This window comes from Hippichthys cyanospilos, chromosome 3, assembly GCF_059441005.1.
Source record: "Hippichthys cyanospilos isolate Australia breed blue-spotted pipefish chromosome 3, RoL_Hcya_1.0, whole genome shotgun sequence".
NCBI classification, from domain to species: Eukaryota; Metazoa; Chordata; class Actinopteri; order Syngnathiformes; family Syngnathidae; genus Hippichthys; species Hippichthys cyanospilos.
Window position 1 is genome coordinate 4,648,235 of NC_142371.1, and position 25,411 is coordinate 4,673,645.

Genomic DNA, 25,411 nt, shown 5'->3' on the forward strand with positions numbered 1-25,411 from the left:
ATTAGTCAATGCACTTTGAATAGCTGCATTCTAATGTTCTTAAGTCAACCATTGTCATGGAATGACTTGACTTAGGGCAGGGGTCGGCAACCCGCGGCTTTTAAATCCTTATGTCTCGGCTCTCTGTGGTTTTGAAAAATGAATAATGCTTGATTCGTATCGACTATGTGGACGACATAACAAGTGACACATTTGAATTGCAGTCAATGACATTTGCGTGATTGGATGATAGGACGACAGCTATCGGATGTGTTTTGTGTGACGGGGCACGAAATGTGGCGCAAGACAGCCAATCAGCTTTGGGAAGGTAAAAACAGGAAATGGAACTATAATGAGGCCTTCAGGATTAAACACAAACATTTTCAGAGTAAGATATAACTGAACATTGAAGAAATCCTAGCACAAAATAAATGTAATCTTAATGCCCCTGCGTGTGAACAAGGATGGACTCAAACATTGGCTCATTCTGCTAGTTCTTTTCTTGAAACCAAGAGGGTAACAACCTTTGATAACACACATATATATATATATATATATATATATATATATATATATATATATATATATATATATATATATATATATATATATATATATATATATATATATATATATATATTTCAGATAAGATGTAGTAAAGTGTTTGAAATATCTGTGGAAAACGGATCAAAATGTCTCTTTGAAGTTTGCTGACCCCTGTCTTAGTGGGATACAAATTCAACTGGTAGATTGCAAAAATAACATAATATTTAAAAATATGTGGTAAAAAAAATCATAACATACTTGTTCAATAATTTCACTTGATGCTCTCTAAAATATTCATGTGCAGCAGGGTAGATCCAATTTTTAAATATTATTTTGTGAACTTATCCCTGTTTTATGTGCGTGTAAAAGTTTCAATAAAATTTATCATTATCATGTCCATCTTTCAGTGGAAGAATAATACAGGGACAAGTAACGCCCAACAAAAGTGGTTTGACATTTGCTTATTGTATTGTGTGCTTGACTGAACAAAGTGTTTGACCTTACAGTACAAAGCACTCGACTCAGTCTTGAATCCAGACCCTCTAGCATTCGAGAGATTCTTCTACTTCCTTTTTGGGTGTGTTTGGCTAGCCAGATGTTTCCTGAACCTGCCCTGTTCCCAAATCCTTCCCTACCCCTCTAGCTAAAAGCGAAGGAAGGACAAAGAGTGAGTACGTCACTCACTTTGAACGCGCCCACCTGGACTCCCTGGGATTTTGGTTCCAGTGAAAACTGAGCTTACGTCAGACTGACTGAAGGTCGACGCCAGTTGTACGCTGTATCCCGCTCGGTGAGGCAGTGATGTCGTGGGACTGCGGTCTTAGGTACATGTTCTCCGTGTCCCCTTCGCTGCAGCCCGGCATTCTGCGTGATAAGGAGGAATTGTCCAGATTGGAGATGGTCCAGAGACTAGCTAAGGATGGATGCCGCTTCTTGCAGAATCATGGCAAGGGCCCAGAAAAAACAACTGAGGTAAGTTCGAAATTTTGGCAACTTGAATGTCTCTGAAATGTTACTTCCAATGACATATTCTGCATTTACAAAGTTGGTGCCTTGCCTGAGAAAAGTTGTTAAGTTGGTAAAGTACCAATACTCCCTGATATTATTACAGATTAGCTCACAAGACTCAGGTAACACTGAATAATATAATATAATATAATATAATATAATATAATATAATATAATATAATATAATATAATATAATATAATATAATATAATACAATATAATATAATATAATATAATATAATATAATATAATATAATATAATGTAACAAAACAGAATAGAATGCCTTTATCGTGGTGGGTGTATGACAAAAATGGGAATATATTCCCACCACACCATCACAAAACATTTAGTCATTAAAAAAGTTATTTTGCGAGGCAAGTCACCAGAAAACACAATATACATTACGGTTATGTCCAGAAATATTTAGACAGTGACATTTTTATTGTAAACACCACCATGATTGATTAAGCAAGGATTTTAATGCAAAAATAAAACATGGCATTAGGAACCCCTGATCAAAATACAGTTATTTTATGTAAATACAATCACTTGTGTTACAAATAAAATGAGAATTTTTACGAGGTTTTTTTTTTCACTTTACAAAGCTGAAGAAATGTCCATGCTGTCTAAATGTTTGGCTTCAACAAAAAGTACATTTTGTTGGGTTATGATATGGGTTATTAGCGTTGGTTTTCTTTACTCTGCAGTAGCTATGTGTCCCAAATATGACGAGGCATCATATTTGTCACACAGAGCTACTGAGTTTATCAAATCAAAATTTTCCCGTATAAAATAGTTCAAAAGCCATTAATCCATCCAGCCCTCAAACAACAACCACATTGTTTGCTACGTCTTTGTTTGAAAAAGTAAGGTGAAATTACTGTACCAACCATTGGTGTGTTGGCTGTGTACATTTAAGGGTTGTGACTTGTGAGCTTCTGGTTGTGAGTGTGTATGTTTTCCGGTTTTCCTTTCCTAACACGCCTGATTCAAATGATGAGCTTATTAGCAAGCACTGCAAGAGTTTGAAAATGATCCCAATCATTTGAATCTGGTGTGTTTGAGAGAGAAGTTTAAAAACATGCAGGATACCTGCCCTCAAGGACTGGAGTTTGACACCTGTGACTTAGGTTGATGTTGTGAACTTTTTTTTTTTTTTCGCCTTTTCCATTACTAACAAAGCATTATCACATCATCCACCTTGTCTTCAATTATATCTTCAGGATTTTTTATTATGTCGTCTTGGTCAATTGAGGCCCTTTGCATGAACAACTGCTTAAAGGTAAATAAATCTCCCAATTAATATGTTCTAGCCCACCCAACTAGTCAAAACACAGTTTTAGATTGTTATTGTGCTTACGTCAGCAAAATCCACCCATTTTTAACCAACATCGGCGCCGACCATTTTGTCAGACTATGGGTGAAAATGACATTCAAGTTTCTCAGGGCTCAGGCAACAAGGGATTACGTAGCGAACGTGAGGGATTGGTCATTAGTTGAGCCCTGAGAAAGTGTGATGTCATTTGTAAGTGAGAGAAAGCAGAAAAATTGATGCTCTCTGGTTGATAACAGGTTGATTTTTCAATCATTTTCCACAAACAAAATATGAATAAGAATGTCCCGTTAAGATTAGTGGTATGAAGGACTAAAACTAACGTAATAAAAAAAATTGTTATTTATTTAAGTACCAGTATTTATATTTGGTTTTATTTTTACTATGTCCTGCATATTTCAGGGGCGTTTCAAAGAAAAAATTGCGTCAACTTGCCACTCAAACGAAACCTGGAGGTTTATATTGTATGAAAAAAAAGTCAGTGAATTTGTGTAAACTTGTGCAAAACTTAATTTTGACTTCCTCAATTTTCAACAGAGTTGCACAGTCTATTGATCAAAATAAGTTTGGAAAAGTTTAGAAATGATTTATCATCATCATGTGTAATGTCACAAAAACCTGACATTTGAACGGGGATGTTCTGTGCGGTCTAAACAAAAAGGCTGCTTTTTCATTTAACCGCCAACTCAAATTGTTTAGTTTCAAATCCATCCTGGTGGTTTAATAAGGTCAATATTATAAAAAGTTGATGGTTTTACTTCCAGTCTAGATGATTGTGTTGTCTTACTCAGTTAAATGTAATGAAAAAAAATTCTGTGAACACACCAGCCATAAGTGTACAGTCGGCAACATAGGAGTATTTAAGTATTTGCGGACAGATCGCATCATGTAGATTATTCCGCCTTACTTTTAAACTGAAAGCCTCTGATTGGTCAGAGGATGGCTGCTGACTGGGTGGTTACGCCAGCTTGACCGCGCAACAATGGCAGGAAATATTGACGCAAGCGGGCCGGACCACCACGCAGGGACATTATGTGGCTTCAGGGTGGAGTCGAGTGCGCTGGGTCCTCGACCTTTCGTCCAAACACTAAATCTCTTTATCTCTGTTGTTATTCAACAAGATGACATTTTTCCTGCACAATGCCTTTGTTAATCTGTGCAACATGCATAAAAGAAGCTATCCTCATACTGCCGCTAAATACAGTAAGAGGAGAAAATAAAGTGCACCAATGTACTGTACATATATGTGCAGCGTGTTCATCATGTGTAATCCTAGCAAATCTGACATGGGAAATTTAGAGATTATCTAGTTGTCTTTCCAGATAATGCAGTATTTTACAACAATCTAATGATGATATGTGCATAGCAGCCATGTGACTCTTTTACATATCTAAATATGGGCATCTAAGAGCTTAGAGTTCCCAGCTGGTGAATGCATGACTATTTCGGTCCAATGTACTCCGTTATGCAATCAATTTCGATCTTGTTTAGTTTTACTTACCAGTGATTTACATCCATCATATTCCCTAACTCATATTCAACGTCATCTTGTTGGAAAAGGCTGCTCGAACCTCATGTTTAAATATTTTGCATAATGTGCACACTGGTGATATGATCAGAACATCAAGCCTAAGAAAAAACACTTCTGGAAGGAGCATTTGAGGATAACCAAGTCAGCTTTAAATAGTTCTTTGAAAACTAAGCTGGTGTTTGACTTACCGAGTACGGGATTTGGACCAAATGTGAGCCGCGTTAAGACTGATGTCTTCCGGCCATTTTTGAGTGTTTCATACCATGTATGCCAGCGTCATAGAGCAGAAATGGTCCCTCCAGCCAGCGGAATGCATCTGGAACACAAAGAGAGAGGATAAACTATTAAAAATCACATGGCTCTCAGGTCATGTTTACTCTTTTACAGGCTGAGCCCATTTTGGGAAGACTTCAGGACTCGAAGAGTGCTAGGGTCACATAATAAGGGCCCCAGCTTTCTATCCAATTACAAGCAATGGACTCCAGAGGCGGAGTGCTCTTTTGCTGAGGTAACCACAAGGCTCAGTCAGCGCGTACTAGTAGCGGCCACAGCATCAGAGTCAGATCAATAATTCATTGTGAGGAAAGGTTTGTTTGCATATTGACCGGAGCAATGATGACAAACTCACGAGTGATCCAAGTTGCTTTGCCATTTACGAGCAGAAGGAATGCCCTTTTGCTAAGATGCAAATAAGCAACACAAAACAGACTTTAATTGAAAAATGTTACAAATTGCTAAAGGTGTCTGAGCATACACTCATAAAATGTCCCTTCTTATATGCGCTTATTTTATGGGATACATTTTGTGTGTAGTAGTGACAGTAGATATTGTTATGCCGTGTTAATGACATGGTTATGACATGTCCGAAAACAACACATTTATTTGTCTGAATCATGGATATGCTTGAATAGAAGAGACATGGATCAACAATCCCTATCAACCATCCCTAAGACTACATGGCAGAGTTAACCTCAATGAAACTACAGTATGAACAAGCAAGGTTGCAAAACCTGTATATTCCCATGTCAAAATGACCGTGAAAAAGCTCGCTGATAAAACCAAAAGCAGACAGCTGCCACGACTAGGACATACTATGTTTGTATGTACACCATATTGTAACAAAGATAATGTGTCTTGAATCAACGCTTGAGAGCTTCTGTGCAAAAGGCAATTAGGGCAACAACAACAAAAAAATGGTGTCTGCACAGTTAATTGCATACACAGAGACAAGCCGCACTGACTGACGGGTGAGGGGAAGGAGTATGAAAGGGTGAACCGGTGCAGGATGGATGTGCATGCACCATCCAGAGAAGTCCTCATTATGGCCAATATCTGTGATCTTCTTCAAACCTGCCATTGTCAAAATCGGAGTTAGTATGCAGTACATCAGTTTGCTGTGTACATTTACAAAGGATTGAGTCTGTTAGCATAACAATGTAAGAGGGTTTTGCCCAAAAAGGAATGCTCAAAAATAGGTGGTATTTTACTTAAGGTATTTAAGTCACTGTAAAACAATAGTCAATACTATACACATACTATATACAATGTGTATACTACATAGAAATACGACACAGCTAAGTTTTATTAACGACCCTGCCAAATTTGAACGCTCACAAATATTATCCAGTACATAAATCAAAATAACAAAAAAAAAAAAAATCTGCCCTTAAGTACTGAATGTGGTTAGACCATGCCTTGACCAAAAGGCAAGTATGACAGCTACAACCAGGAATGAACTGCACTTTTTGTGGTAGTTTGAGCATTTGACAGCCAGGAGCAGAAAAATGCAAGTTATTGTTGTGAGTGTTCTTTTTTTTTTTTTTTTTTTTTCCAGACAGGCATAGTCGTGCCAGACGTAGTACTGCGTTCTGGTACGACACGCTGGTATTTGCTGCTGTGCACATTATCTTTGCAAAAACACTAATTGGAAGGTTATTTGGAGGTATCGCCACTGTGCAAAACGAGGACTTGCTTGTCTCCATGAAAAAGGTTTAAAGATGGGACAGGGGTGACCTTTCTTGGTTTTAGATTTATATCATATTGGGTGACTCGGCATGACAAACCTGAATATGAAATCAAAAAGACAGGAAGGCGACAGCAGACAATGTTAATGCCGCACCACGGTAGACCCCGAAGGCACCAGTCGTAATTTAATAGAGCCGACATCAGGAATCAGTAATTAAAATATGTATGAGCCACTTATGTTAATCCTTGAATGGGCTCCTGCTGATACAGCCTGAATAATGATCAGTGGAAATTGGGCTTCATTTACAGTGCGGGCTTTGACAGAGCATTGTGATGGAAATCAGCGGTGATTTGTGTTAGTTGGAGAACATGCGGGGTGGGAACGGGGGAGCTGGGGGGCATCTCCTAGGCGATAATACAACCCCTCCCTCTCTCCATCTCTCACGTCCAGCCTGTCCAGAGTGACGAGGCAGTACGCGTGCAGGAGCCCGGCCGCAGCATTCTCCGGAGGATGGCGTCACAACCAGCGAGGGGAGGAGAGAAGCAGGGGGAGGAGGAGGAGGCAGTGAGAAACAGGAGGTAAAGCCACTCCACAAATCTCTGCCTTGCCTCTCTCACTAACGCTTTCGCCACTGCTCATTATTCTCTCTGGATTACTCTCACACATACGTCCATCACATGTACTGCTCATGTAGGACTGTGTTAGATGGATCTAAGCAGCACGGAACTGTGAGATCTAGCCTTCCCAATCAAGTCATTTGAGGGGGCACTTTTTGGAGTATCCGTGGGTGGGGGCACAGGACTCTGGATGGCAGGGTAAAGGGGGCATGCAACAGTAACCACGGTAACATTGGCGGCGTGAGGGCAAGGATGAGCCTGCTGCGGGATGAGATGGTGCTGCTGCACGCTGCCTTGGTGGAACAGGAGGAGGATGAGGACGAAGACGAGGAAGGGTCCGAGGAGAGGACTGGCAGTGGCGGCGATGGTACCGGCCGGGTGGAGTCGTCCACTCTGCCCACATTTGACGTGCCCTACTTTCGCTACATCGATGACGAGGGCACGGAGGGCGAGGAGGAGTGGAGCAGCGGCCGCTCGCTGTCCTCCATGGACGATGACTCGTCCACTGACTCTGTGGTGTCTGACAGGTACACGGTGGTCTCCGGAACCCCAGAGAAAATCCTGGCTCACCTGCTGAATGACCTGAAGCTAGAGGAGAACCAGGCGTCCACACAGGGCAAAGACACAGGTCAGTGGCAAACCTTCCACAACTACACTGTTACTGTGGGGATTCTTCTTTTTGGAACACAACTGCTTGCGAGCGCTTTGGAATGATTTATTATTAACGTGGTCTGTGTTGCCATCGTTTGTGGGCATGAGTCTGGGAGACATACATTTTGGGTTTGAATCTCAACCCCAACTTTTGTAGGTTTCTTGTCCACGTTCCAAAAACATGCATATCATTATTGTAGCCCCACATTTACTGTAAAAATGCTACAAGATGGCAAAGCTCTACATGAATTTCGTGTGTTCACTTATACATAGTTCAGGACTGAGCCAAATCAAAATTGTTCCGTCTGGCAGGTCTTTGGTCTGAGCAAAAAAAAAAGACAGCAAAGTGAGATTTTCAGCAAATAATACATTGACACAAAAATCTGTGATGTGTAGATGAAAATATGAGGACTTTAAATTGTCTATAGTTGAGATTTTGAACGGTTTATATTTGCTTAGCTGGTCACAAATAAGCTGGGATACACCTGCTCACAAATGGATGCCATCATCGTTAAACATTTTATTTCTTTTCATTGAAGGCAATCATTTCCCAAATTGGCAGTTTTGCTCTATTTAAAAGCTTTTTTTTCTATTTATACACCAGACAGGCATAGCTGTAGAAGGCAAACACACTCTGTCATCAAATGCACTCACTTCTTCTTGTGGCAGCAGGTGCACTACGTAATAACAATGTGACACTGTTGCCAAGGCAGAAGAAACCGTCTGTTGCTAAAGCTTGGAAGAGAAATGAAAATGCAACCAGCAGAGACAAGAAAGGGGGATACTTCTAGAAAAAGGGTGAGAGAGAGTGAAAGTGAGAGTGAGCGAGGGAGGAAGAGAGGACAGAGTAATATTTACACACTTTATTTTCCTTGTAAGTGTTTGTGGTCACATTTACCACATGTAAACGATCTGTCATTGGGATGGAAGCAGTTGAAGCACCTCTACGATGATCATTTCTCATTCTGATGAGGAAATGAATGAGATTGATCTCAGTTTGTCACGAGGGGGAGTTGTTCGGTGACAGTCGGTGTTGCGATTGTCAACACAGTGTGTAAACATTAACATTCGATAGAAAAACAGCACCAGACAATGTACAGTACATGTATTGACATGTGAGACACCTACCTAAGTTCACTGTCTTGTTGAGTAATCATTCAGGATGAGTTTGCTGTGAGTGTGATGAACCTCGCTGCAGCAAGTGTGTGTGTGTGTGTGTGTGTGTGTGTGTGTGTGTGTGTGTGTGGGGGGGGGGGTCTTAAGGTCAAACACTCACACACATCTTAAGAGAAAAAGCAATGAGCCAGCCACTAACTAATCTCTAACAAATTGTCTGATTGAAATCATGCATGCTATAGAATGTTCCTCTTAAAGATGATGGAGGAAACATATGGAGCATGTAATTTGCTTCTAAAAGCACTACAGGAGCAAATGAGGCAAATAAAGTCACCTCAATCATCCACTTTCTTTAGCACTTATACTGTGTTAAATTTGACACATGTCGAAATTCTTGCACCCTGTAGTGCAGGAAATGTTTATCTGTCCATCAAGTTGCCTCAAATTTAATTGTCAGACTGTAAGATGTCAAAACAGACACACTTGTAGCAAGATTCCGCCTCCTTCTGAATTCATTGTATGAGACAAAGAGGCTCATTTATTTAGCTCTGATGTAGCCTGTCAAAACAAGGCTAATCACGGAGGAACTGTGAAACACATTGAATTGATCCCCTGCCAGCTGTACAAGAGACCACTATTTGAATAGCATTACTGTTATTAAACCACAATATTAATTTATGGTACATTTTAGACACGTGTTGCAAGTTTTAAAATTCATGTTGAAACATATTTTGTATGAATGAAAAGAAAAAATCCCAAGCATTTGTCACATAAAGAATATGTCAGCTACAGTCAATATGTGACATGCTTAAATTGAAGGCTGTGATAATCAATTTCATGAGATTAATGGAAAAGATTTTTAGCCTGATTGATTCCATGAAAGATTGAAACAGCAGATGAGTGAATCTGTGAGGATTTTTCACTGAAAGGACATTTGTTAAGGTTTGGCTCCAAGCTTAACGTTGGGGTATATAATAAATGTGGAATACAAATTGTCGCTGTCAGGGAAAAACTGAGTATGTCTAAATAGGGCCAATTTCATTTTGTCTACACACTGTTTGTTATTTGGGGGGGATTAATGGCCAATTCAAAGTGCTAAAAATGGTTTGCAAATCTGTTAACACCCTTGAACACGCAACCATCTAAGAAGTGTTGCAAATAGTGATGAGGCCTCATGAAGCATCGAGTGGCATTTTCCCCATCTGTATTGATACTGTGTCTCGCTGTGCAAACACCTGCTTAAACATGACTGGAGCCAACCCAATGGAAAGACTATGATACATTTGATCAGAACTGCTTTATTTTTTTATTTTTCAAATCAATCATTGTAATATTTAGTTGCCCGAAAGCCATGGAGGTCAATTTGCATTCAGATTAATGTGTACAGGCTACTTGATTTCGTTATTACATAAGCCACTGTATAAATTAACACTAGATAAATTAACATAGTTGTTTGCAGTTGTGAAGTAAGGCTCTTAATAAGGTTGGGCTTTGGAATAAATGCTGCTTTGTTGTAAATCTGCTGCGTTTTAAATGAATGATGTCATAACAAATTAGCATTTTCTATGTATTAAATTAATGATTTAGCATGATGTTGTGGTGATTTTGTGAACATGTTAGTAACCAACTCAAAGTGTGTTTAGTATCTCAATCATGATGGTTTCAGTTTTTTTCCCTGAAAAGTGGTCATTTTGGAAATGTGAGGTGATTTCCGCCAGACATACCGGTACATTCGATAAGTTTGACAAATATGAAGTAAATGTTTGCTCATTAAATCATCTTTTTTAATGCCAGCCATAAAAAAGAACCTAATCTATTTTTTTCCCAAATATTTTCTCCACCCATTCCTACAAAACAAACAAAATATTTAGTTGAATATAATTGACATTGATGGCACTCAATGGTAGCTTTTCCCTTGATGTCCTTTTATGTGAACGGCACTTGTTGTTACTGCGTGTATAAAATGATGATAGCGTGCCATTTTTGAAGAGGGTAAGAGAAAATCCTTGACAAGGATATATTTAATCAATACTTCGTAACATATAAGCATGGACAACCTTGAGCAAAACAAAACGTGAGGACACGCTAGAAGTGCATTAGAATGATGGCTTAGCACGATCAGTCCGACTCCCTCATGGTTTGCAACGAGTCAAACTACACTTTACCGTGAATGTCTTATCGGCACATTTGCAGGCCGAGATCGTTATTTTGTGTTGAAGATAAAGCCGTGTTCCGGCTTGTTTGGACTTGCAAAGCTAAATAGAACTGGGGAATCCTCACTGGGCTGGTGGAAATCATGATCACAAGCTCAAGGGACTTTTCCTCACTGAAATGTGTCTTATGCTGCTCTCCTTTGAAATGACTCCGTTTCATAAATGAGTCATGCTGGCAGAACATAGTTTCAATGGTCCAGTTGCACTGAAAAGGTTCTAATGATGTGTCTCTGTCTGCAGACACACTTTTGGATGACTTTCTGCTGACATACCCCGTGTTTATGTCAACCGGTGATTTATGCCAAGCTCTTCTGGGACAATATCCTTCAATAGCCACAAATGTTAACATGCTCCCTAGCTAACAAATCTTAAATCGGAACTGCATCACACTTGAAGCCTTAACTTGTTGTTACTTATTGCTGCAAGCGTTGCAGAGTGAAAGAGGATGCTAAGGAGGCCCAGGAAAGGAAACAGAAAGTGGCATACCTGGTGTCACAGTGGATGCATCTGTGCAGGGACATCCTGAGAGATGACGCGCAAGTCAAAGCGTTCATGAAGGTAGAGGACAAATGGCTGACAGAGAAAGAGGGGAAAAAGCAGCACCTGCGGTTGTAAATGAGAAGAAATGAAAACTGACTTTCCTTGCAGACTTTGTACCACTACATGCTGGACGACCTTTACGAGCATCCTGCCTTGCAGAGGGAAGTAATGGAGCTGCAGAAGCTCTACCAGCTGCATCAGAGGCAGTGAGTAACGTGATCACGTGGCAGCAATTACAAACAAACGTATAAACAATATTACGATGACTTGGTGAGGCAAGTTCAAATATGAAGTCCCGCGGAACTGTTTCTACACTGGAAGGAGTGTACACCACACAAAGAAAAAGCTTCTTCTTCTCTCATCAATGCATCCTTTCAGAGGCTGCAGAGGAAATGTAATTCGGGGCTTTTGTGCATGGAAATATGAAAGTCAGGGTGCTCTTCATGCTGAGCCTCCATAAATTCAGGGAATAAAACAAAGACGAGCTGTGAGATGAATGACAGGTTCATGCACTTTGACGAGAAGGAAGAACCTGCACACACTAAACTGTCACCTGATGGAAAACACTAACCCTACACAGTTAATAAATTCTTTAAAAGTCAAGTGCAAGCATTAAATTGAAGACACTATGCCAAAGTCATTCGACATTTTTTTTTTTCGTGATGAAGCTTTGTGATGTTGCCCCATTAGGCGAGGAATGCCCCAGGTTGTACAGCGCAGGAAGTTACTGAAGCGAGACTGAAATTTTAATCGGCACAATTTGGCACATTTTCTGTCCTTGTGTGATAACGAGTGAGCTCATCTTCAATGGAAGCAGCAGATCATTGCAACGTCTCATTTCTCTGCATGAAAATGTGCAAGGAAGAAGGTGCGCGTTCATCTAATTATTCTGAGCTGTTCAAAGAAACAGATTTACATGTACATGCATGCAGACACATACACACACAAATGACATGAATACACAGTGTGTGTTTTACATTGCCAACGCACAGCGAGCCAAAGCACATACTATATTTTTATATTTTGAAAATTGCATGGCACACCACTAAACAAAAATGTCACAAACAGTCCCAAATAACACATATAACTACACTATTGTCCCTCTGAACTCACTAAAGTCTGCAATCTGATCTAAAAGCTATTTCTTCTTTGAGGGAATGGTAAAAGGTGGATACACAAGTGAATTACCGGTATTAAGAAATGTGTTTTTTTTTTAATGACACTTTTGAATTTTGACTCTTCTGCAATATTTTTTCCAATACTTTGATCTTTACATAAAAGGTGTTTCACGTCAAAGGGAAAGCATTGAAAAAAGACACTCTGGAGCTGGAAATTCACCCAGATGGTGACAACATATCAAAGTTGGCTAAAATACTGCGAGAACAATGTCGAATAAAATGACCCCAACATGGTCACAATACTGCACAAGGGTTAATCCCGTTTAACTACTTCATTAAAATGGCTTTTCATGAAGACCACTTCTAATGGGCTAATAAATTCTACCTGGTGTCGGTTTATTTCTAGCATTTTTACTAGTGGTTCCCTCAAAAAAAATGAATGACAGAGTGATTTTTGAAGAAAACTATACCATCGAGCACAACTGGAGTCTACTCACTCATCTTGGAACAGGCATGGGCAATTCATTTCATATTATATAATTTCATATAATTTTCATATATATATATATATATATATATATATATATATATATATATATATATATATATATATATATATATATATATATATATATATATATATATATATGTTGTTTTTGCTTTGTTTTTTTTAATTGGTCAGTCCACATGGATTGCTGCTATTTACATGAATTAATGATCATTCTAAAGTGTTGAAAATGGCTCCTTCTCTTTGATGCAAAGATATTAGTGGTCGAAAAAAACATGCCGTTTTTGAGGTCTCCTGTAAATTGCCTATTTTGGAGGGACAAGGTTTTGGCCCAACAACAGTGACATATCAAACGCCACAATATTTTTTGTGGAAATTGGTTTAGTAATTGCCAAATCCTGCTCAGTATCAAACAAACATGACCTCTTTGGTGAAGGTAACAATTCCCCAGCTGACAAACACTTGGCCATGCGTGACTGCACCTCCTATTCCCTTGGACCACAGCATCCAATCAGAGTCTCCCTGGGGAGTTTTTGTCCTGCTGCCCATTAGGATCCAGTGCAAATGACCCTGCCTGATGATGGGAGTGCTGTTGTTTTCTGCCACTGGTTCATTCCTGCTCACCTTCAAAAAGGAAGCCCCACCACCACAACCAGTACATTTTAAGTGGGTGGTGCTAAATGACATATTCTACCATTTATGGGCTTTTTACAATGAAGCCCATTGGGAGGACAAGATTGGCTGCTTTGTGCTGCATAATGCAGACTGAGCCAATCTAGCTTTTCTGCAAAAGAAAGCATGTCATGTGCTCCTCGGAGCTAACTAACTTAACCGCATTACTTCTCTCAAAGCCTTTTCATGAGGCTGCCTTATGAGTCACAGCACAGCACGCAGAAATATATAGTATTTTCATGAGGCCGGAATGGCTGCTGCCCGGCCCTCGGTAGGCTTTGCCCCGAAATGCCTATTGTGATGTAAAGATCTGCTATACAGGTATACACTGGCCTATCAATCATAGCCATTCATAAGGCTGAACTATGGAAAGCAGAGTGAATGTATAAAAAGGTCGAGGGAAAAAAAAATCCACCAAGGATCTGCTCTTCACCTTCTTGACATTGACTTGAAATAATGAAGTGACCCCATACACACATACACTTTGATTAGATGGTGTGGGGGGAAATACGTATGCAAATCAACAAAGAAAAAAGCACAAGAACCGCTTCAGCTAACTAAATAATGAAAAATGTTTGGGGCTGTGTTAGTGCTTAGTTGTTTAATTTATTCTTTTTTTCCAGCACGGTGGAGGAATATTCTCCTCAACGAAAGGTAAGTATCGAGGCTATAATATTATTAAAGTAAACACGTCATTGGCTATAAACTGTACATGCTGGTTCATATTTCCCCAGACTTCTTACATGGCTCTCAATGTTCCTTCTTCCAGAGTAAAGCACTTTTCCACCAACTAAGCCTGAAAGAGAACGGGGTCCTGTCCAGGTCCACACACAGACAGGCCAAGGAAGGTAAAAAGACACACACATTGACGCCATTGGATGTCCCCTAAAACTGATCTGATGAGGCATTATCCTCAGCAGCAGCAAAAGCGCAATGGGAATCCCGCCGAGGATTGAATGTGTCACTTTGGCATGCACATTCCTGAGTTATGATAAGGCTGTGAAAAATACAATGCAAACACAGGTTGCAACAGCATGTTGTGCTTTCGGGAAGCCTCTCAAGGGAAGTGCTAATTTTGTGATCATGACAACTGCAGTGTTTAAACACTAGAAAACACAGAACTGTGTGAAGACACAGAAAGTGAGTAAGATTGAAACTGGCAGAGCATTGACAAGAACAAAGCCAGTACAAGATTATGGCATTCAGTGTGTGTGTGTGTGTGTGTGCGTGTGTGTGTATATATATATATATATATATATATATATATATATATATATATATATATATATATATATATATATATATATATATATATATATATATATATATATATATATATATATATATATATATAGATATAGTATATATGCATAGATAGATAGATCATGCGCACACATATGCACGTACACGGGCTTTTTTCAGAGCATTTAAACATTAATAAACCCGCATCAGCAAATAAAACTTATCATTATACGTGCCAGAACTTAGAAAGTTCATAACAACTTTATTATTATTTGTTCACGAAGTTTAATGAAGTCCACCAAGAGCATGCAAGCTTTAACAAGATTGTCCGCTAAATTACAAATAGCAAATTAATATAAGTGTCACGTCTGTACAGGGTGAGTTCAGATGGAAAGAGGAAGGAACGGGACCCAAAAAATGCAGCAAAACTGAGAAATAAAATGAAAAAAAAATACATATATATATATATATATATATATATATATATATATATATATATATATATATATATATATATATATATATATATATATATATATATATATATATATATGACTTGTTTTATGTAATGACCTTATTTTAAAGGAAAATGTATGCCAACTGTGGCAAGGAAAATGCAATCCTTTTTGTTTTTGTTTGTTAGCTCATTGATTCTCACACACTTGACAGCAAGCAACACATAAAAGATATTTTAGCATTTCCACTGTAGACACAGATGTTTGAAAACAGTTATAACAGATATATGGTCATTTGCATAAGTTATATGATACATATGCAATATATACCTTAATGCACTACATTGGATTTTCAAAAAGTTACAGCCTCTGTATGCACTTTTAACATTTAAGGTATTTTCTTAACAGCACTAACCTATGGGTACGCTTTGAAAATAGGTTTGTTTGACTGTTCAAAGTTTCCTTGATAATATTTTGCATTGACAAAGAGCACTCCATGTTTGCAGTACCATGCCACGTGTACATCACGATGGACTCCTACCTGAGCAAAAGGGTCCACCCAGGTGTTGTGGCTCAGGAGTTGCTACAGGCAGTGGCAGAGAAGATGGGGGTGTCCCAGGGTGAACTGGTGCTAGTGGCCGTCCCTTATCCTGGAGGTAAACTACGTCAAACAAGATGATTAACATGATGTACAATCAAGAACAATAAAGAAGTGACTGGTTACTTCTCCTAACACAGTGTACCATACAAACTTTATTACTACTAAAATATACAATTATTTGACCATAACCCTCTTGAAAAGTAAAAGTGAATGCTCTTTACATCCTTAACCTTTAATGTCTGCTATTTATTGGGCCCATGCATGAGGTGCCCCATTTAAAAGGGAGACACGTTTTATAGGCGATCAATAAACAGTTAACTCGGTGTCTGTCTTCCTTCCAAATGGAGTCCAATCTTTCGTACACTGCTTGACAGCTCTTGCCAGATGTACCCCACTGATGCATTTCCTTTCCTGTAGGCAGACTCCTCCTGCAGCCTCATGACACACTTTTCTCCCCTTCTCTGGAGCCAGTGGGAAGGCTGCATGTTTGCAGAAAGGACCTGGGTGAAGTACTGGTGGGGAGAACACAGAACACATCAGTATCCACAATACATAACGTGGACGCAACTACACCAATATAACGTTTCTTTTTCTTTTTTTGTTTCCCAGAACCCCTTCAGAGAAAACTCAAAACTGCAACAGAGGACTGCTCATATGCTTAGTTTAAACACATGGGATGTTGCTGTTGCTTTCAGCAACATTGACTGGATCATATTTGACTCCATTCATGAGGTTTGTACCGGAACCTGGCTTTAATTTTCCAAAGCTATCGATTGTCTCAGAAATTTCTCTATGTCTAGAACAGGGGTCAGCAACCCGACGTTCCAGAGCCGCATTCAGCTCTTTAGCGATGCTCTAGTGTCTCCCTGGAGCTTTTTCCAAAAATGTATGCAGAAAAAGATGGATTGGGTTTTGTTTTAACATGGTTTATAAATATGACACAAATATTCATTTTATATCATGTTTTCTGATGCCGGAAAATGTAGAATGAATATTACATTTCAACATTTCTGTCAACTAAGATTTGCGTCATAGCCTGCGACATACATTTTTTTTCAGCTCGGCTGTATTGCAAAAAGCATTAAATGCCCTTCAGTTCCGAGCATTGCCGAGGTTGACAGCGGATATTCCGGTCTCCTGCTACACAATACAGTGCGATGATTGTCCAGGGGTGAAGTTATGTATCATTTTATTGCTTGTTTAGAATGATCACATAAAACATACCTGAAAAGCAAAGACGTGAACTACCCGCAAGTGGAAGACAAGGAGCGGCTGAAAAACTGCACTTTATGGTCAATATGACAAATGACCTGACCATGCTGAATAAAAGTCTCCAAGACTGGGCAAACACTGCACTGCAAATGCTAGAAGCTGTTTTGTCATTCAAGTTGATTGTATTATTCAGAGATGTACAGTGAGGCAAGCTCTTCACAGGGAGAGTTCAAAAAAGCCCTTCACTATCATACACTCAATGGGGATTATTTACAAGGTGCAGTTCGTTGATATGCAAAATGCATTTGGGAGCAAGTTCCAAAAGGGAAAAATGAAGGGAAAATAAACATTCAATCACGAAGGCTCATTATTGTAGCACACTTAGTCCTTTTGATAGTAGGCTATCATAGCTAATATAGACACTTACGCATGTGTTGCATTCATTATAAGGCTTATAAGAGGCTTATTATTCATGAACCCTGGGACTGTTTTTGCAGCAAGAGCTGATCTACTTCATCTTCAGGCGTCATACAAGTGGAAACCACGCGGCGGCGCTAGAGTTGCTACTTCAGCGTTTCAATGAGATCCAATTGTGGGTGATGACTGAAGTGCTTGTGTGCACGGCGCTCTGCCAAAGAGTACAGCTCATCAAGAAGTTCATCAAGATAGCTGCTCAGTAAGCATTCATCTAATCATTGTATTTCCCAAAGTAAGTACCCGCAATGCTCATAAATGCCCCAATTAATCAATGGGTGTGTCACACACCTAAATAAACACTGTTCCTCAAATAGACACCTCCTCAACCCCACAAAAGCCACTACTTGGCGGTAATCACTCAATATAACTAAGCCCACCAAGTGGTGCATGCAGTCTTGCAACCTGGCGTTTACTCTAATTAAAAGAGCAATCAAGGCGCATTCAGGAATTAAAGATGGTGAACTTTTCTACACTGTCAAAAAAAGACTCAAGCAAACAAGAGATCTGAACGCAGACATGAAGAGAAAGCGTCTCATTTGGAGTGGGAACAAATAAAGCTGGAAGCGAAAATGGTGTATTGGACATACTAAAGTGTCCTTAAGTGTGATTGGGTGCATGAATACTTGTTCATCCCTGTGTGCCCTGCAATTGCCTGACAACCAGTTAAGGGTGCCGGCCGCCTACTGCCCATAGTCGGCTGAGATAGGCACCAGCAGATCTGTGACCCTAATGAGGACAAGCAGCTCTGGAAAATGGATTGACGATTTTTAATCAGCTTATGAACATAACATTATTAAAATATATCATTTTTAATAGTGGCGTTGATAATTCGTTCATGCAAAGTGTGTAACTCCAATGGCACTCTATGCAGTTAATTACATGTGGTCACGTGGGAAAGCTCAGTATTGGACTGCTGCTGGCATATTTGTGGGGTTGCTCCCCTCTAGCGTTTAAAGAACAAAACTGCATGACCTTGTCTGCTGTGTCAACTTCACTGCATGTGATTTGACAGCTGCAAAGAACAGAGGAACCTCCACTGTTTCTTTGCCATTATAATGGGCCTGAACACTGCTGCTGTCAGCCGCCTCAGTCAGACGTGGGAGGTAACACTCACTAATTATTTTATTGATATCATCTGCATTATTTTGCTCTCTCCCTTAAAATTTCACAGTACAATGCGATGTACTTATTTCTGCAGAAAGTTCCCGGAAAATTCAAAAAGCTGTTTTCTGAGCTGGAGAGCGTCACAGTGAGTTAAAGGTTTTCACTGAAATTAATGTATCCTGTACACAGATGTAAACTCATTGAAAAAGAATATTGCATGAAAGTTTATGCTAGTATAATACTAATGATATAATATACAGATACGTTAACACCTTGAAAAGAACTTTGCAGATGACCAACCTCAACCTATTTTATAATAAATTGTGATGGTTTCTGCAATATTCAAATTTCTTGAGAGGGTGAATTTGATGTTTTTGTCACTCACAAAAGGTAACCCTTTAAATGATAACATGACCATATGATATACAATACTGTGTAAAAAATTGTACTTTTTCATCTTAACTACTAAAATTAGGTTGACTGAGATGCACCATACATGGTAATAAATTCCTTGATAGTGCTCCACTGACTATAGGATGAAACAAATAGGGCTTCTTCAGCAGTGCCAATGCTCCTGCATATTGCACACGCTTTAGCTTCACACACTTGTTTTGAAATTGTCTTCACAGGATCCCTCGCTGAACCATAAGGCCTATAGGGACATTTTCAAGAAGATGAAGGCGCCAAAGATCCCCTTTCTTCCTCTGCTACTTAAAGGTAACAAGCAAGAGGATCAAGATGCAGGCACCTGGAATATGTAGCTCAAAACTAAAAATGTACTGAATCTCTCTTTCTTTTAGATATTACATTCATTCATGAAGGCAACAAGACATTTCATGATAATCTGGTGAACTTTGAAAAGCTGGTAAGTCATGCAAAACACGATTAGACGCTGGGTTTCAAATCACATTGATTACTGATACACTTGTCACTCCTCTCCACCAGCACATGATAGCAGACACGGTCCGCCTTATCAGACAGTGTCAGAAGGATCATTTGGGTCAGTATTCATAGTTTGTGCTAACCAGTTGCAAAGAGATGAGACAACGAATACCGCTGCTTTCCCTTCTCAACAGCATTGTGATTAATATTGCATTTGTGCTCCACTGTTTTCTGAGTTTGGTCTTGTGATTTTCACAAGCAAGGCTGTGATTGGTCGTCACCCGGGATAATCAATTTATGCAAATTTCAGTCGACAGGAAGAGATAACATAGTCGCCACCAGCGATAGATGCAAAACGGTTTTTGTTGTTTAATTCATATTCCAAAATGCAATATAATTCACAATGCCACGTGTGTACTACCGGGGTTGCATGCAATAGCCTACACCGCAAATACAATATTTTCCTTGATTTTACCTTCGACCCAACAGGTGGCACGAGCCCAAAGAGCAGCGCAGATGTCCGCGCTTACGTGGACAGCCTTCATATCATCGACAATCAGCAAACTCTGTTTGAATTGTCACACAGGCTTGAGCCACGGACGTAAAATGAAAGACGTGTTACTTCCTGTAGCCTTTTTCTCAGAACTCAGGAATATATCATCAATCCCAGGTCACTTTGTTGGACCACCACCAGAGGGAGCTAGTCAATCAGGAAATACAAATCTGACACAGGTGGGAAAAAAAGGAAATGGAATCATCACTGTTGTCTTTTTGTAAAGGTTCTCCAGTGTTATCTATGAAGACATAACATAAAATGATGTTGTTTCTCAGCATTTTTACATGCAACTTGCTGCCTGTGCGGCACATAGTGGGCCGGGCCTAAATTGTTGCTGTTACCCTCATGTCAGCCAGGTAGCAGCATTTTGCTCATGGGTCTTATATTATCCCAGTTTGATTCATCTGTGGAGGTTTTGGCTACTGTCTCCCGGGAGTCCCAGCCACGACAACATTAGATAAATCTCATGGCACAAAACGGAACAAAACATGTCAGACAAACCATATATATTGGAATAATGGTTGTCTCTAAATAGAAACAAGTTTACTTAGTGTAGAATCTAGTTCTGCTAAATTGAACGAATCTATTAATATCCTGAGAATGTAAATGGTTGATATACAGGATAATTGGCCATTTTGCCTTCTAGAGGAAGAGCATTTCATTGTCATCTGGCACTATATGTTGCAGACATACCTGATATATATTATTTCTTCTTTTTGAAACAATTAAGTAAAATTGGACTATGTCCTGGTAATCTCTCACAGTACACTAAATTGGCACACTAGTTTAGCCTACAAGCGGCTGAGAGGTATCGCGAACTTTTTGGATTACCCATAATTCACTGCCAGGGCCCATGCTCATAAGATAATGCCGCGATTAAAACCTCACTTGTTATTGATTGGCAAAGCAAGTTTGTTGTGCCTTTTGGGAGGGAGAGGGGGGTTCGGTGGAAACTTTTTTTCTTTTTCCGAGTCTGGAGAATTATGACAAATCAGGGATTTTAATTCAAGAGGAAAAATGATGGATGAAGATGATGAAAAGAATCTTGTCCCGGGTACAACTGAATATGACCGCTCTTTGTTCTATTTTACTGCCGTTATTTTTTCATCTCGTAAGACTAATCTGCAAGTAAATATTAACACCAGGGTTTGTATAACAAGGTAGCATTACCTACCAATATGGCTGGCCACATGGGATTGTGGGATGTAATTCTATTTTTAGCACAAAGGTTGGAACCCTCTTTCAACAAGAAGATGCTTCCTTACAAAGCGATGCAACAGCTCATTTTTCAATTAGCTCCTTAAAAATGTCTATTCAGCTGACAGCCAGACCACTATTAATTGTTAAGATGGCAGAGTTCCGATGACAACCACAAACTTAAATTTAGCCAAAGAGTATTTTGGTAAAGATGTATTTTGCTCTGTGTTATTAAGAACAATATATACTGTTGTATTTGATGGTGAACTGCAGTCTTTACTACAGTGGTACCTCTATTTACAAAATTAATTTGTTCCGAAAGTAATTTTCTAACGTGAATCTTTCATAAATAGAATCGCTTTTACATATAAATAGCCTAATCCATTCCAAGATCCCCAAAATGCTCCTAAATCCTATGAATGAAAAATATGGTTAAATTATTAAAAATGCATCAAAACTGTAACAAATACATTAGTGCACAATAATTAAAATAAAGCATGTAAAGAATAATTTAAAAAAAAACGCTCTAAACCCTTTAAATTAATCATATTAATTGTAGCAGTATGAATGCAGTTCACTTGTTTGCCTTGAGATGGTGCTGGTGTGAAGAGTGCAGAGAGAGAGCAAGAGAGAAAGCCTTTTTAGTTTAATTTCTACATTTTCATTTTACATTTCCAGTGATCCAGTAATCATTATTAAGGCCACAGGAGCAATATTTATTTTTTTAATTATTTTGAGTATGTAAGTTTACCTAAATGTAGTTAGGGATTATGAGAAGTCCTATCCTATGTGATGTCATTGCTAATGTGCTAACGACGTGATAGCAATGCTCACGTCAGATGTGACAGCCCAAAGTGGTATGTTACATTTTGTTTTTATGTGAATATGAACACTGTTAGCTTTACCTAATGTCATTTTTATGTTTATTAGTTCAGCGATTTAAATTGTTGGTGAGAGCTGTGGAGGAAAGGAGTAAAACTGAAAAGTGGAAGACCACAGTAATCATCGGCGCAAAAGACTAGTGTCTCGTTTGTGGGCAGAAGTGATAAAAAAAAAAAAAAAAGCATCACAAACCGTAGCAAATACAGTAGCCATCATGAGTTGTGATAAAATGACATTACGGTCTTGCTGGAGTGAGCGCTAGTGTCTCGTGTTTCATATGCCAACAATGTTGCCTTTCCTATCTTGAATTTTCTCTCATTACTAGAGACAATATTTTCCCGCCGGGGCATTTCGCAACCTGAATTTTTCGTAAGAGGAGGCATTCGTAAGTAGGGGTACCACTGTACATGAGTAGAGTCCAAGTCCTAATGGCAAGTTACAAATCATGTTCAAAGTTAGTAGTGTTTATGATGTGAAATGTGTGGTTAAGTAAGAATTAACAATTTAAAGTATTAGTGCAGAATGGTAACGTGAACATGTGCGGGTGAAAAGTCAAGTATATTGGCAACCTTTTTTCAAAGAAAAAAAACATTCATATAAATGCTGTGGACAATCAGAATAATTAAGCAGCAAATTCACTCATCTTGTCTATGTTATGCTCAAAACTCTTTCCTTCAGACTGGTAAGACGTTGTAATACAGTATTTGTCTATAGAGTTCCACAAAGCCCACAGCAAACTTCAACCATCTCATCTTGTTTACAGGGATAGTGTTGTGTTACGTTGTAGAGATGAGTTGGGGAAAATGTTAACTTTCCCTTTAGGCAAAATGTGAAGTAAAATACTGCAGCACTTTCAGGAGGTTCTGTGTACCTTTTTAGTGAGAAGTCATGACAGAAAAAGACGTTTCCTAACTTAAATTGTTGCTGCTGCCCTAAATAAATCTTTGAGTTTGGATTCAGTAGAATGCCATTTATTTGTAATCTTACGTCATGATTGTTAAACAATGCATATTTTTTGTAAATGTACTTTATTCATAAAAAATGTTTTTGCATATCCTATTTATTTGTTTCTGAATAATTTATTTTGATTGCCTCAATTTATTCTGTTAGATTTTCTTGTGCAGTTTTGACTGTTCTGTTTGACATGAAAAACCAGGGCCATTGACCCATTGTGCGCCCAATAAAATATTTTTTCTTAAAAACAACCTGATTACTATAAAATGTAGTACATGTATTTACATTGTATTAGGGTAAATGTTGCCACTTAGAGAGCTTTATTCATTGAGCTCATTGTCTTTGTATTTTTAATAATACTGGCATAAATTCCTACAAACACTCTTTACAGCAATGAAAAAAAAAACCTCACGCCACTGATGCCCTTTCGTCACTGACTGTAAAATAGTACTGAAACACAGTTGCTAAACATGAGGAAAAAGATACACAGCCATACACATTGATGTTGTCTTTGAAATTATGAATGTATGGCATAATACAGGGGTGTCAAACAGATGACCCGTTGGCCTGCTCTGGCAAATGTGTTTCACCTGGCCTATGAGTTGAATTTGTAACTTAAAGTATAAAAATGGGCTGAATTTTTTCAACAACAACTTTAAATGTTTCATGATTCATATTAATGTTCATGTTTTATGATTCTTTTTGATGTTTTATGATGTAGTGCTGCTAATGTTCTGGACTGTATCAAAAAAAGAATAATGAATTTGAAGTTCTGGTTTTAAATTATATAAATATATGCCATGATTTTATGAATCCGGCCTACTTGGGAATAGATTTTCCTCCGTGTGACCTGCAAGCTAAAACTGGTTTGACACCCCTGGTAAAATACTTCAGGTATGCAATAGGATCCGATTAAAAAAACTGTAATAAAAAACTCAAAAGTAAATGTATTTGGAGAGGGGGTTGTAGTTTACAGTGTTATGCATACTACTGCATTTAGAGAGTAATGTCTGACATTTTCCTGTTATGACTTGTACATGAGCAAAGAATGGATTGACTGTTCAAAGGTTTACCTCAAACGTAGACGATACAAAAAAAGACACCAAAACAATGTGTAGGCCTACTGCTGGTCTAAAAGGAGTAGAAAGCAGTGAAGTTTGTATTTGCACCATCACATCCATCCATCGGCATAGAGTCTTCATGACGTTAACCAGGTGTCCTTGTTAGCCTTTTAACATGACAAACTGCAGCATGGCCCCTGCTGTGTTGGGCCCAGTGTACCCTGCCATTTCTGCCCCAATACATTGGGCACGTTATCATTTCCCTGTCATCAAATGACTGGCTAGTTGCTGTGGGACGCTAATGAGAGGAAGAGAGGGAAATTGAAGAGATACTACTGGGAAGACGACTTCTTCATTTCCTGCGTGTGATACAAACTACAGTCAATCTTTCTTCCTACATGATTCTGTCAGCTGCTACAAGGGATGCAGGGCAAAATTAGCAGGACCACAGCCATTAGCGTAATAAAAAAAGAAAAAAAAAGCATGAGCACTAACCTTCTCATCATACCAATTATAACTTGCAACAGTTGTAAAAATTCAAACTGAACACTTGATGATTAGTACATACAAGACATTTATTCATCGTGCTAATTTCTTTCAAAACAATTATATCGTCATGTTTATATTATTTTTATCGCGCGTATGTGTTTTCAATTAGCTTAAAGGAGTCTGGTTAGAGATTTTGGGTTATTTTGGTTCATCTGAGCAAAGAACAGGCCGATAACAGATGTGTAATCTGATGGGTTGCTGTCTCATTGAAAGCCATCAATGTCTTTGAATAGGTTTCTTCTGTAGGCCCAGTCGAATGAATTACACTAGTCTGTTAGTATTCTGCCGAAGCCGTACAAAAGGTCAATGTCAAATGCACCTCATTTAAAAGTCAATAGCAACCATGCACATCATCTCCTGGGAATTCAAGCAGGGAACTCTCCAGACGGCATTGTGTATCATTCAGTTAGTAGAGGGCAAGCAGCAAGCTTTTTCTAATC

The 25,411-nt window shown here is 38.8% G+C and overlaps 1 protein-coding gene across 2 annotated transcripts; it reads left to right on the forward strand.

Moving 5' to 3' along the window:
* Positions 1-1,267: 1,267 nt before the first annotated feature.
* LOC148425557 (rap guanine nucleotide exchange factor 5-like) lies at positions 1,268-23,466 on the forward strand. 2 transcript variants are annotated; one of them, XM_088411586.1, is made up of 18 exons: positions 1,268-1,497; positions 6,815-6,942; positions 7,509-7,609; positions 11,202-11,280; positions 11,375-11,519; positions 11,610-11,707; positions 14,423-14,453; positions 14,569-14,647; positions 16,003-16,152; positions 16,515-16,612; positions 16,707-16,829; positions 17,807-17,985; positions 18,799-18,889; positions 18,985-19,035; positions 19,520-19,607; positions 19,691-19,755; positions 19,836-19,890; positions 20,262-23,466. In XM_088411586.1, the coding sequence occupies exons 1-18, from the start codon at positions 1,327-1,329 to the stop codon at positions 20,375-20,377; spliced, it is 1,848 nt and encodes a 615-aa protein (XP_088267712.1). In that variant the 5' UTR covers positions 1,268-1,326; the 3' UTR covers positions 20,378-23,466. The 2 variants fall into 2 exon arrangements, with proteins under 2 accessions (XP_088267712.1, XP_088267711.1); XM_088411585.1 differs by having other exon boundaries at positions 1,290-1,497; positions 6,815-7,609; positions 16,515-16,606.
* The last annotated feature ends 1,945 nt before the right edge of the window (positions 23,467-25,411 follow it).